General features: G+C 38.8%; 1 protein-coding gene across 1 annotated transcript in view; it reads right to left on the reverse strand.

Moving 5' to 3' along the window:
• The window catches only part of NALCN (sodium leak channel, non-selective), a 302,582-nt gene that overhangs the window by 166,247 nt on the left and 123,540 nt on the right, over positions 1 to 12,795 (reverse strand). Inside the window, exon 12 of the mRNA XM_015098259.3 lies at positions 756 to 923. Coding sequence (XP_014953745.2) covers positions 756 to 923 — 168 coding nt within the window. The remainder of the gene's footprint in view (positions 1 to 755; positions 924 to 12,795) is intronic.

Below are 12,795 nucleotides of genomic sequence, written 5' to 3' on the forward strand. Positions count from 1 at the left end.
ATATTATAATTTAATGATCACAAGGGTATTTATAGGCATTTTAAAATAATAAAGTATGACTATACTCTGTAAAGGTAAGTTTTATTTTTTATTGTTTCAATTTCAAGTACTGTTGAGCCAACAAATTTAGGCTTATTAAGGAGGGAGGTCTACTCTTGGAATTAAAGTCATATATAAAGTCATATATCAATTTCAAAATTTAAATTGCATGCTCAGATTATAGTCCTCATGTGAATATTAAACATGTATGTCTATTGTACTGTGCTAACTTTTTATGAACTGTATGAAAAACACCTCCATTTATTACTATGAATTTTTATGAGCTTATAAACAGTAATTTTTAATTTATTTCTTGCCATGCCATGAGACATGTAGGATCCTAGTTTCCTGACCAGGGATTGAACCTGTGCTCCCTGCAGTGAAGTACAGAGTCCTAATCACTAGACTGCCAGGGAAGCCCATTATATTTGATTTACCTCATTTATTTTTGGTTCTACCAGCACACATGAGATCTTAGTTCCCGGACCAGGAATCAAACCAGCATCCCCTATATTGGAAGCTCAGCGTGTTAATCTCTGGACCACCAAGGAAGTCCCTACGACTTACGAATGTGCTATTTTTGGCATTTAAGATGTCACTGAGCCCATCTCAAGTTTGTAGTTACTAAGGTTGTTGCAATATCTAGTTGTTAGAACGCATGTAAATTCTCTGGAAAGAAAACAATTCTAAAGAAAAACAGGCATTATGTGTATTACCTGAAAGTATGTGAACTGGGAATGATAAAGGTCTGGATATGCATGAAGAGTGGTTCCAATTACGAGTAGCAGCTCGAATTTGTGGAGAGATGAGCTAATATATCCAGTGAATCCCAAACACCATATCTTCAGAAGTGCTTCCAAATCAAAAAGTACTGTAAAAGCCACCTGGAGGAAAAAAGAGTGAAATTAAAATCAACCCTCAATTTATTTCAAAATAGGTCATGTGTTTGTTAGTGCATGAATTTTCATCACTAGCATAAAAAAATGAGAAGATACGTTACATAAAAATCTAGAACGAAATTTTATTAAAAAGATGGTTTTAAAATATACCAACTAGAACATCACAGACCAAATGTATCTTCAGTGATCAGAGAAGCACGTAAAAGTATTAATTGTTTCTGAGAGGTATTATTTCATTAATTTCCTCTAAATTTTCAAGACCTGTACTTCTTTTTTTATTTTCCCCAGAAAGAACTGGTTGACCAGGCAACGTGAGGTATCTTAAAATTTGGTACCCCTTTAAATCAACTTCCCGGTGGACATTTCCCAGACCTGAAAGTAAAGTGACTTTGAATTTCAATCCCATGTGGGCAGGCATGTGCTGACTGATTTAAAGTAAAGCATACTCTTTTTCTATTCTTCTGGAGTCAGGATCATGACTGAAGTTTTCCTCACAATTTCCTTTTGATGGAGGGACATATTCCTTCTCTCACAGAGGTTAAGACCTCATGTGAGCTGATGCTATATAGCCCCGCCTTCTATCCAGGTTACAGCTCTTAGTAAGGCAGGTTCTAGGTGATAAGAACATGCAGACACCCTCAGGGCAGCTACTGGCCCTGGTGCCCCCTAGGAATTCTGCATTCATGTCAAAACACTTTTTTGACCTTGAGACTATTCCTCTAATTTTTGCATGTTCTGCTAAGCATTTTAAATGTTTTACTATTCTAGGTATTACTCTTAATAATTTCATAGATAATTTTCAGCCACTTCTGGGGACCACGTTCTATGTGTTTCCTAAAATCAATAAGCTATTTATTTTGTGTTTAAACAGGATCATATTTTCTATGATTTAAAAAAAATCTTGAACCTTCTTTGCCCCAGTCTGTAATCAACCATTTCTTCTGTAAGGGCATATTTTCTATGATTTTTAATAGGAAAATTTAGCCTTCTTACATTTAGCATGCCAAAGGTATACCTAGTCTTATGTCTTTAGTTTATTGTGTGTCATTGATATTTATCTTTTAACTTTTTCTTGTCTTTTCTGGCTTGGGAAAATCGTTGTTAATGTCTTTTTTCTTCCTTGTTTATTTAGACTCTATTTTTCTAATCTCCCAGTTTAAGGCTCGACTGTCATATATTAACCTATACCTTTTTATTATTGCATCCAAATTAAATAATTGCAAACTCCTCTCCTGCACAAAAGGGCTTGCTCACTCTTCCCTCACACCCTTCAGTTCAGTTCAGTTGCTCAGTTGTGTCTGACTCTTTTGAATCGTAGCTCACCAGGCCTCCCTGTCCATCACCAACTCCCAGAGTTCACTCAGACTCACGTCCATCGAGTTGGTGATGCCATCCAGCCATCTCATCCTCTGTCGTCCCCTTCTCCTCCTGCCCCCAATCCCTCCCAGCATCAGAGTCTTTTCCAATGAGTCAACTCTTTGCATGAGGTGGCCAAAGTACTGGAGTTTCAGCTTTAGCATCATTCCTTCCAAAGAAATCCCAGGGCTGATCGCTTTCAGAATGGACTGGTTGGATCTCCTTGCAGTCCAAGGGACTCTCGAGAGTCTTCTCCAATACCACAGTTCAAAAGCATCAATTCTTCGGTGCTCAGCCTTCTTCACAGTCCAACTCTCACATCCATACATGACCACAGGAAAAACCATAGCCTTGACTAGATGGACCTTAGTTGGCAAAGTAATGTCTCTGCTTTTGAATATGCTATCTAGGTTGGTCATAACTTTTCTTCCAAGGAGTAAGTGTCTTTTAATTTCATGGCTGCAGTTACCATCTGCAGTGATTTTGGAGCCCCCCAAAATAAAGTCTGACACTGTTTCCACTGTTTCCCCATCTATTTCCCATGACGTGATGGGACCGGATGCCATGATCTTCATTTTCTGAATGTTGAGCTTTAGGCCAACTTTTTCGCTCTCCTCTTTCACTCTCCTCACACGCTCACCAACCTGCAAACTGCACAGTATCCACCCTTCACCCCCACTCCTCATGCTACCACACCTCTTCCTAAATTTTGCTCTTTCTGAGATCATCTACCAAAGACTTTTTTTTTTTTTTTCCCACACTGCATGGCTTACGTGACCTTAGTTCTACAACCAGGGATTGAACTGCGCCCTCTGCAGTGGAAGCTTGCAGTCCTAACCACTGGTCTGCCAGGCAAGAAGTCCCAATTCTAGCTTCTTGAATAGTAATTATTGCTTTTTTATCAAGCCCCAGGTGGAGCCAGTGGTACAGAACGTGCCTGTCAATGTAGGAGATGCACGAGACATGGGTTCGCTCACTGGGTCAGAACCCTGGAGGAGGGCATGGCAACCCACTCCAGTGTTCTTGCCTGGAGAATCCCATGGACGGTGGAGCCTGGCGGGCTACAGTCCATGGAACTGCAAAGAGTGGGACAGAAACGCCTCAGTTTAGGAACATTTTCTTCTCTTGTTTATTATTACTCTTGCATTTCCCTTTGTTCTTCAGGGACTCCAATTATTCCAAAATCAAGTTTACACTCTTGATTTTCCCTCTTGATTTCTACCCTTTCTTTATTTTTGCCCATTTGTTCTCTCATATAATTAGCTCTCATCAACGACCATGCCCTTTTCAGCTCATTTTTTGGAACATGTTACTCAAAGTTCAGAAGGTCTGTTTTTTGCCTTAATTAACTATCTTTGACACACTGGGCGGGGTGGGGGGGACCCTCTTCTCTGGCTTATCCATTCTACTTGATTGGGAAATTTCTGTACATATTCATCTTGGATTTCAAATTCCATCTTCATTTTCTGAGTCCCTTTGTGTGAGAATATTTTTCTTTGCTTGCTCACTGCTATATGTTTTGTTTATTTGTCTTTAATGCTCTCAACAGTGGTGAGATGATTATTATTATTATCATTTTACTTTACAATACTGTATTGGTTTTGCTATACATTGACATGAATCCACCACAGGTGTACATGAGTTCCCAATCCTGAACCCCACTCCCACCTCCCTCCCCATTTTGATGATAAATGACCTATAACCCTACGGCCCCTTGGCTGGGCAGCAGGGGGAAGGCAAAAGGAGAAGGGGGCCGCCAAGGATGAGATGGTTGGATAGCATCACCTACTCAATGGACATGAACTTGAGCACACTCTGGGAGATAGTGAAGGACAGAGAAGCCTGGCGTGCTGCAGTCCGTGGGGTTGCAGAATTGGACACAACTCCGTGACTGAACAACAACAAGAAGGAGGAAGAAGCTGCTTTGTGTCAGGATTCCATCCCAGGCGGGTGGAATCCATTCCTGCAAGTAATTCAGCTCTTTGGGAGATTCCTTGCCTGGATCTCAGAGATCAACAGGATTCTTCTGGGTCTCCCAGGACCACAGTTCCTCGGCAGGGTCGGCCTCAGGCAGCCAAAGGACCCAGATCCTGGCCACAAGTCCCATAAGAGGCAATTAATCTCCAGCCCTGGCTTCTCAGCCAGGCCCCTGCAGCACAAGGAGGAAGTCCAGCAGCTGCCCCCTCCCCCAGGCAGAGTCTTAGAGAAACTGAAACTCCATGGGTCCATCTGAAGGCTTCCCTGCAGCCTGGCTCGGCAGTTGTATTAACAGAGGGAGCGGTGGCCAGAACCCAGGGTCCACCTCTCCCTCACCTGTGTTTTCAGACTTTCATTCCAAGCGAAGGAACGTAATTCATATCAAAGTGGCCTTTTCTGTTTTCTTTTTTTAAATCAGGGAACTACCAATAAACGCCTGAAATGCATTTGAGTAGATTGCCTAATTACACATAAATACAATTAATCACTTTACTAACTTTACATTTGCTATCAAAAGACAGATGGAACAATCTGTTTAAATGATCATAATTTATAGTAAATATGCAGTTGGATCCCTGTGCGTTATTAATCACCTGGTGGGAAAGCCATGTGCTTTTCAAAGCCACTAAAAGGCACTAAAAATGATTTGGCAAATTATTATGTGATTATGTATAAACACCGATATTCCTACTGAACTTTCCTACCAGAATTCCTGAATCCAGTTCTCCTGGGAGCAAATGCCTTGGTTACATTGTCTGTGAATGTTAACATTCACATGCTAATATGAACATTGTTAACACTGTGAATTGTTACAGGCCAGCATCCCATTCTCCAAGAAATAGTGTTAGTCCCAAAGTCATAAAATTTCATGGAACAATATGATACATAAATATATGCTGAACTGACTCATAATCACGTGTTATTCTGGCAAAGGGGAGAACTATATCAGGAATTACAGAAGGGATTTAGGAAAATTAAGTTGTCAGTGTCGGTTAGAGGGTTTAGCACAGGATTTCAATTCAGCAGAAGATAACGGTTTGGAACAATCAGGGCCAGAAGCAGTGAGGAGGTAATTTTAGTAAGCTCCTTTCAATGGATGGCTCTAGCCTGAGTCAGTGAACTCAACAATGACAGCTGCTGGACAGCCGTGGAACTTCCCAGTCGTACAGCTGGCCATACAAAAGGAAGGAGGCTGGCAAGTTATCAGCAGAATCCAGTTACATGGAAGTGCTCCCCCAAAGCATCATCTAAGCAGGTGCCCAATTTAGAGGTTTACTGCAAACCTTTTTTGTTTTTAATTTATTGGAGTACAGTTGATTTACAATGTTGTGTCAGTTTCAGTGATTCAGCAAAGGGAGTCAGTTTACACATACATATATCCATTCTGTTCAGATTCTGTTCCCATACAGGTCCTTACAGAGTACTGAGTACAGTTCCCTGTGCTATACAGCAGGTCCTTATTAGTGATCTATTTTATATATAGTAGTGTGCGTATGTGAATCTCAGTCTCCCAGTTTTTTTGTGTGTGTGCTGTGCCATGCAGCACGTGGGATCTCAGTTCTGCGCCCAAGGATTGAATCCGCGCCCTCTGCAGTGGAAGTGTGGAGTCTTAACCACTGGACCGCCAGGGAAGTTCCCAATCTCCCAGGTTATCCCTCCTTCACTTTCCCCTTGGCAACCATAAATTTGTTTTCTACATCTGTGATTCCATTTCTGTTTTGCAAATATGCTCACTTGTACCATTTTTTAGATTCCATGTATAAGTGATATCATACGCTGACTCACTTCACTCAGTATGACAATCTCCAGGTCCTCTGCAAATCCTTAGCAGTCAGCATTGCAACCTTTGGGAGTCTCCCCTTCATTACCCCTGGTCTAGGAGCACCCACGGCCCCTCCTAACTCAGCAGGCCCCACCCTAAGGAGGTCACAGTGGGACCTTTCCTCTGTCTCGAATCCTCAGAGGACATTATACCATCAGTGGGTGCTTAAAGTTGAAACTTGTCTTTTTAAGAGGGAAGGCAAGATTTGTGAGAGGAGGATACTAAAACTTTTCCTAAACATTGTTGGCCATGTTACTTGAAGAAACTTGAAAACAATACATGAAAACACCAAAATATTTCTTTCTTCTTACAATTTTTCCTAAATCAGGGATTCGCAATCTTTTTTTAACCACCCCTGAGCCTTTTTTAGACATTTTGTTTCTAATTACTACATCATATGGAATTTTTATTAGCATATGTATGTTATAAATATAAACATATCTAACTCTGCTTTATATATGGAAAGAGTAGGGTTTTTTTTTGCCTCTAAGAACAGTTTTTATCCCCTTAGGCATTTTTCCCACCCCCTCTGGAGAATTTATACTATACAGATAAATCAGGTTTGATGTCACCATAGCAGAGTTTCACTAACATTTTCAGGAATGCAGGTTTTATGAGTTTTTAAAATACCACACTTTATTATTTATTTTCCAAATTTTCATCTTATACTAATAAATATGCTATGTAATATCTACTATAACCAGCCCTCTTGTCCTCAAGGAAATTATCAATAATGGAATGCAAATTTAATTAAAATTAAATAAAATGAAATAAATTTAACTAAACAAATAAAAATGACAGGAGTTACTGTTCTAAGAAACATTATTATATTTGTTCTTACGATGACAGCACATAACTTGTGAAAAGATTTTTTTTTTTAGAATGAAGAATACAAGAAATTAGTTTAAAATGCTTGTTTTCCAAAAGAACGTGTAATTGGATTTGTGAGGCTAGCAGGTAAGACAAGTTGATGGCCATGTTTCTGAAGCTCAGGAGAAAAATAACTGAGTGGAAAATGACATGCTTAATATAAATGGGACAATGGAAACTGTTCTGCCCTTTTAATTCCATGAATAATGTATGAACATTGATCAGTGACAAATTATAAATGAGCTGATTGTGATACACAGGTCTGAGAAGATGAAAGAGCAGAGATACTGCCCATATGTGCAAAGATATTTGAAATATATTATCCAAGATTTGTGTTGCAAACTCTATTTCATAATTTCAGAGAAACATGATGGATATTCATTGGAAAATGAATGCACACTTATCACAAAAGAAGACTCCAGCATAAAACTCACAAGAAACACAATACAGGTACCCCTATTCTCCTAAATGAAATTTAAGTTAAATAACGCTCAAATAAACGATGACCCACATCATTTCTGAGGTGGCAGTAAATCACCTGCTCTTAGTATATGGCATACCTTCAATTCTCTAGACAGCTAAAGAGCAGACTTTGGAGATGGATCATTGAATAGTCAAAAATGTCATTATTGTATTATTTTTCACCTAACAAGATACTGCTCAAATCCTTTAGAAACACATGAAGAAGCTATAGTCAAAAGAAACTTATTTGATTAAAGTTTCCCAGAAGATGAAATTAAACCCAATGATAATATGAAAGACTGCTGGTAGGATAAGATGAGTTATTTTCATAATTCAGTCATTTCTTGTGATTAATGAGCTGAAACATGGGTGTCAGATTCTGTTGGAACTAAAATAAATGGCTCTTTCACGTAATTTCATTTTAACAAATATCTTAAAGCCAAATGTCTTCAGAGGGAACCGCTTTGCTAGAAAAGATAACTTTCTATAAGATGGCAAAATGAGTCCATGTTGATGAAAGGCCTTCTGCTTCAAAACACAGAACAATCAGAGAAAAACAGGAAACTGAACAGACACCCTGGAGTTCAAAATGAGGTAAACCTGTCTCTTGACCAGAAATTAAACAAGGGCATGCTCTTAGAGCTTCATTGTTCTCTCTCGCTCTCAGCAATTGACAAGTTTCTTAAAAGAGGGATTCTGTTAAAATTTTTAATCTGTTCAAAAGGCTGTGCTGATAAATTTCTGTTAAATGTATAATCTGGTGAATATACAGATATATTTACATATTTTTATATAATAAAAAGTAAAAGTGTTAGTCACTCAATTGTGTCCAACTCTTTGAGATCCCATCAACTGTAGCCCATCAGGCTCCTCTGTCCCTGGAATTCTCCAGGCAAGAATACTGGCGTCGGTTGCCATTTCATTCTCCAGGGGATCTTCCTGACTCAGGGACTGAACTTGGTCTCCTGCACTGCAGGCAGATTCCTTACCATCTGAGCCTCCAGGCAAAAGCATTGTTTAAGTACTGTTCAAGTTAATCATTTATTAATAAATTTAATAAATAGAAATAATATTATTAAAGTGTATTAATAAATTTAATAAATACAAATACATTTATACATTGTAAAATATAATTATGTTCATTATATTAATGTATAGTAATGTGGTTTTATGTATAACAGTAATGACAATGGATTATTTTAGATCAAAATGCAAAATGAAAACTTCCAAAAGAAAGTAAATCTTTACATTGTTATGTTTATGCAGAGCCTCAAAAACAAAGAAAAGTTTCCCCTGTTTCTCAACTAATTCTAAATTTAGGTTAATTAAACCAAAGTAACTAAACCAAGGCCCCAGTCTTTCAACAGAAGCTAAGCAACTTAATTTATGCTTAAAGACTGTTTTCTAGACTGCAAGTTGACTCTTAATGATTTATTTTGGATTTTCAAAATAATTTATTCTGGAATATGTGGGAACTCAAGAAATTACTTCTCTGAAAACTCATGGCCTCTGGTGATCTATTTTAAAAATAAACTTTATAAAATATTACATAATGTTATTTCCTTAAATACTGTATCATTACAGTCCATAAACTTGAATTGCTGTTATTATACCCATTTTGAGGATTAACAGACATAATAAATTCCTTTAAAGCACTTGGCAACATAATGCAACTTCTAAAAAAAAATGGCAGCTATTATGTTGTTAGTCTTACTATATTTGAATTCAACACAAAGGGATGTTCCTTGACATGCTCTGTATCTCTAGAGGCTGCCTTGGTGGCTCAGATGGTGTTTCTACAGCTTAAACCAAGATCAAGCTCATTGCTTATTTTCGTAAAGAAAGTTTTGTTGGCACACAACCACTCTGAGGCCACACTCCCTTCTGCATAACAACAGCAGAGTTGAGTAGCTGAAGCAGAGGACATGTGGTCTGAAAAGTCTGAAATGTTTACTGTCTGGCTCTGCAAGAAAAAAGTCTGTTGACTCTTGGCTTAAGCCCAAACCATCTTTATCAATTTTTTTTCAAAAGAGAATATTTTATAAAAAAAAAAATCGTGTGATTAAACTCACCACTTTGACTTGTGTAGAAGTTCCTGATACAAAGAAAAGAGATAATGTGATTGGAATAAAGATCAAGCACACTTTGGGAAACTCAGATACACCTCATCAATTAAGAGATGTGGAACAAATTCTGAATGTTTCAGTAGTTCAAGAATAAAGTGATACCTATTTTTTTTTGAAGTGAACTGAATCTCTACTATGTTGTTGATGAAAATCAAATTTACTTTCAGTGGTTTTGGAAGTGGGCAACAATTACTAGAAAGATAGCATGTGCCATATTTTACCATGCAATCCCACCTGATGCAAAGAGTCGACCCATTGGGAAAGACCCTGCCTGATGCTGGAACAGACTGAAGTCAGGAGGAGAAGAAGATGACAGAGGATGAGATGGTTGAATGGCATCACTGACTCAATGGACATGAGTTTGAGTAAACTCCGGGAGATGGTGAAGGATGGGGAAGCCTGGCATGCTGCAGTCCATGGGGTTGTGAACAGTCAGACATGACTTAGTGACTGAACAACAACTTCTCTTGTTGATTTTTTAAATTAAAAAATAGTACTATGGGAATTTCTTGGTGGCACAGTGGTTAAGAGTCTGTTTACCAATGCAGAGGACACAGGTGTGATCCCTGGTCTGGGAAGATCCCACATGCCTCGGGGCAACAAAACTAGTGCATCACAACTTCTGAGCTGCAACTACTGAAGCCGTGTGCCTACAGTCTGTGCTCTGCAACAAGAGAGGCCTCTGCCATGGGAAGACCCACCTGCTGCAAATAGAGAAAGCCTGCACAGAGCAATGAAAACCCAGTGCAGCCAAAATAAATTAAAACATAAATTTACTTTTTAAAATAGTACTATATACAAAAAAGAACAGCAAGGATTTTTCAACTACCATTGGATGCTACCTATACCCTTAAATAGTATCAGTGAACTCCACAATATTAGAACATTTGAAATTTTGTTGGAATTTCTTGTAGTATGATCATCAGTTGGGTCATTTGTAGTGGATTTGAGGTGGATAAACCTAGAGTCTGTCAAACAGAGTGAAGTAAGTCAGAAATAAGTCAGAAAGAGAAAAACAAATTTCATATATTAACAAGAATAACAGGCAAGTTTGACCTCAAAGTAGAAAATGAAGGAGGGCAAAGACTAACAGAGTTTTGCCAAGAGAACGCACTGGCCATAGCAAACACCCTCTTCCAACAAAACAAGATAAGACTCTACATGTGGACATCACCAGATGGTCAATACTGAAATCAGATTGATAATATTCTTTGCAGCCAAAGATGGAGAAGCTCTATACAGTCAGCAAAACCAAGACTGGGAGCTGACTGTGGCTCTGATCATGAGCTCCTTATTGCAAATTAATTAAATTGAAGAAAATAGGGAAAAACACTAGAACATTCAGGTATGATCTAAATCAAATCCCTTACGATTACACAGCAGAAGTGACAAATAGATTTGAGGGATTAGATTTGATTGACAGAGTGCCTGAAGAACTATGGATGGAGGTTCGTGACATTGTACAGGAGGCAGGGACCAAGACTATCCCCAAGAAAAAGAAAGGCAAAATGGTTGTCTGAGGAGGCCTTAAAATGGCTGAGAAAAGAAGAGAAGCTAAAGGCAAGGAGCAAAGGAAAGATATACCCATTTGAATGCAGAGTTCCAAAAAATAGCAAGAAGAGATAAGAAAGCCTTCCTCAGCAATCAGTGTAAAGAAATAGATGAAAACAGTAGCATGAGAAAGACTAGAGATCTCTTCAAGAAAATTAGAGATACGAAGGGAACATTTCATGCAAAGATGGGCTCAATAAAGGACAGAAATGGTATGGACCTAACAGAAGCAGAAGATATTAAGAAGAGGTGGCAAGAGTACTCAGAAGAACTATACAAAAAAGATCTTCATGACCCAGATAACCACGATGGTGTGATCACTCAGCTACAGTCAGATATCCTGGAGTCCGAAGTCAAGTGGGCCTTAGGAAGCATCACTATGAACAAAGCTGGTAGAGGTGACGGAATTCCAGCTAAGCTATTTCAAGTCCTAAAGGATGATGCTGTTAAAGTGATGCACTCAATTTGCCAGTAAATTGGGAAAACTCAGCAGTGGCCACAGGACTGGAAAAGGTCAGTTTTCATTCCAATCCCAAAGAAAGGCAATGCCAAAGAATGTTCAAACTACCGCACAATAGCATTCATCTCACACTAGCAAAGTAATGCTCAAAATTCTCCAAGTGAGGCTTCAATAGTACATGAACCAAGGACTTCCAGATGGAGGTCAAGCATCCAGCTTAGAAAAGGTAGAGGAAGCAGAGATCAAATTGCCAACATCCGTTGAATATGAAAAAGCAAGGGAATTCCAGAAAAATATTTACTTCTGCTTTATTGGCTATGCCAAAGCCTTTGACTGTGTGGATCACAACAAACTGTGAAAAATTCTTAAAGATATGGAAATACCAGACCACCTTACCTCCCTTCTGAGAAATCTGTACGCAGGTCAGGAAGCAACAGTTAGAACCAGACATGGAATAATGGTGACTGGTTCCAAATTGGGAAAGAAATACGTCAAGGTTGCATATTGTCACCCTGCTTATTTAACTTCTATGCAGAGTACATCATGAGAAACACTGGGCTGGATGAAGCACAAGTTGGAATCAAGATAGCCGAGAGAAATATCAATAACCTCAAATATGCAGATGATACCACCCTTATGGCAGAAAGTGAGGAAGAACTAAACAGGCTCTTGATAAAAGTGAAAGAGGAGGGTGAAAAGCTGGTTTAAAATTCAACATTCAAAAAAATGAAAATCATGGCTTCCAGCTGCATCTCTTCATGGCAAATAGATGGGAAAACAATGGAAACAGTGACAGATTTAATTTTCTTGGGCTCCAAAATCACTGCAGATGGTGACTGCAGCCATGAATTTAAAAGTCGCTTGCTCCTTAGAAGAAAAGTTATGACCAACCTAGACAACATATTAAAAAGCAGAGACATTACTTTGCTGACAAAGGTCCATCTGGTCAAAGCTATGGTTTTCCAGTAGTCATGTATGGATGTGAGAGTTGGACCATAAAGAAGGCTGAGTGCCGAAGAATTGATGCTTTTGAACTGTGGTGTTGGAGAAGACTCTTGAGAGTCCCTTGGACTGCAAGGAGATTCAACCAGTCAATTCTAAAGGAAATCAGTCCTGAATATTCACTGGAGGGACTGATATTGAAGCTGAACCTCTAATACTTTGGCCACCTGATGCGAAGAACAGACTCATTGGAAAAGACCCTGTTGCTGGGAAAGATTGAAGGCAGGAGGG

This window comes from Ovis aries, chromosome 10 (assembly GCF_016772045.2).
Source record: "Ovis aries strain OAR_USU_Benz2616 breed Rambouillet chromosome 10, ARS-UI_Ramb_v3.0, whole genome shotgun sequence".
Lineage (NCBI taxonomy): Eukaryota > Metazoa > Chordata > Mammalia > Artiodactyla > Bovidae > Ovis > Ovis aries.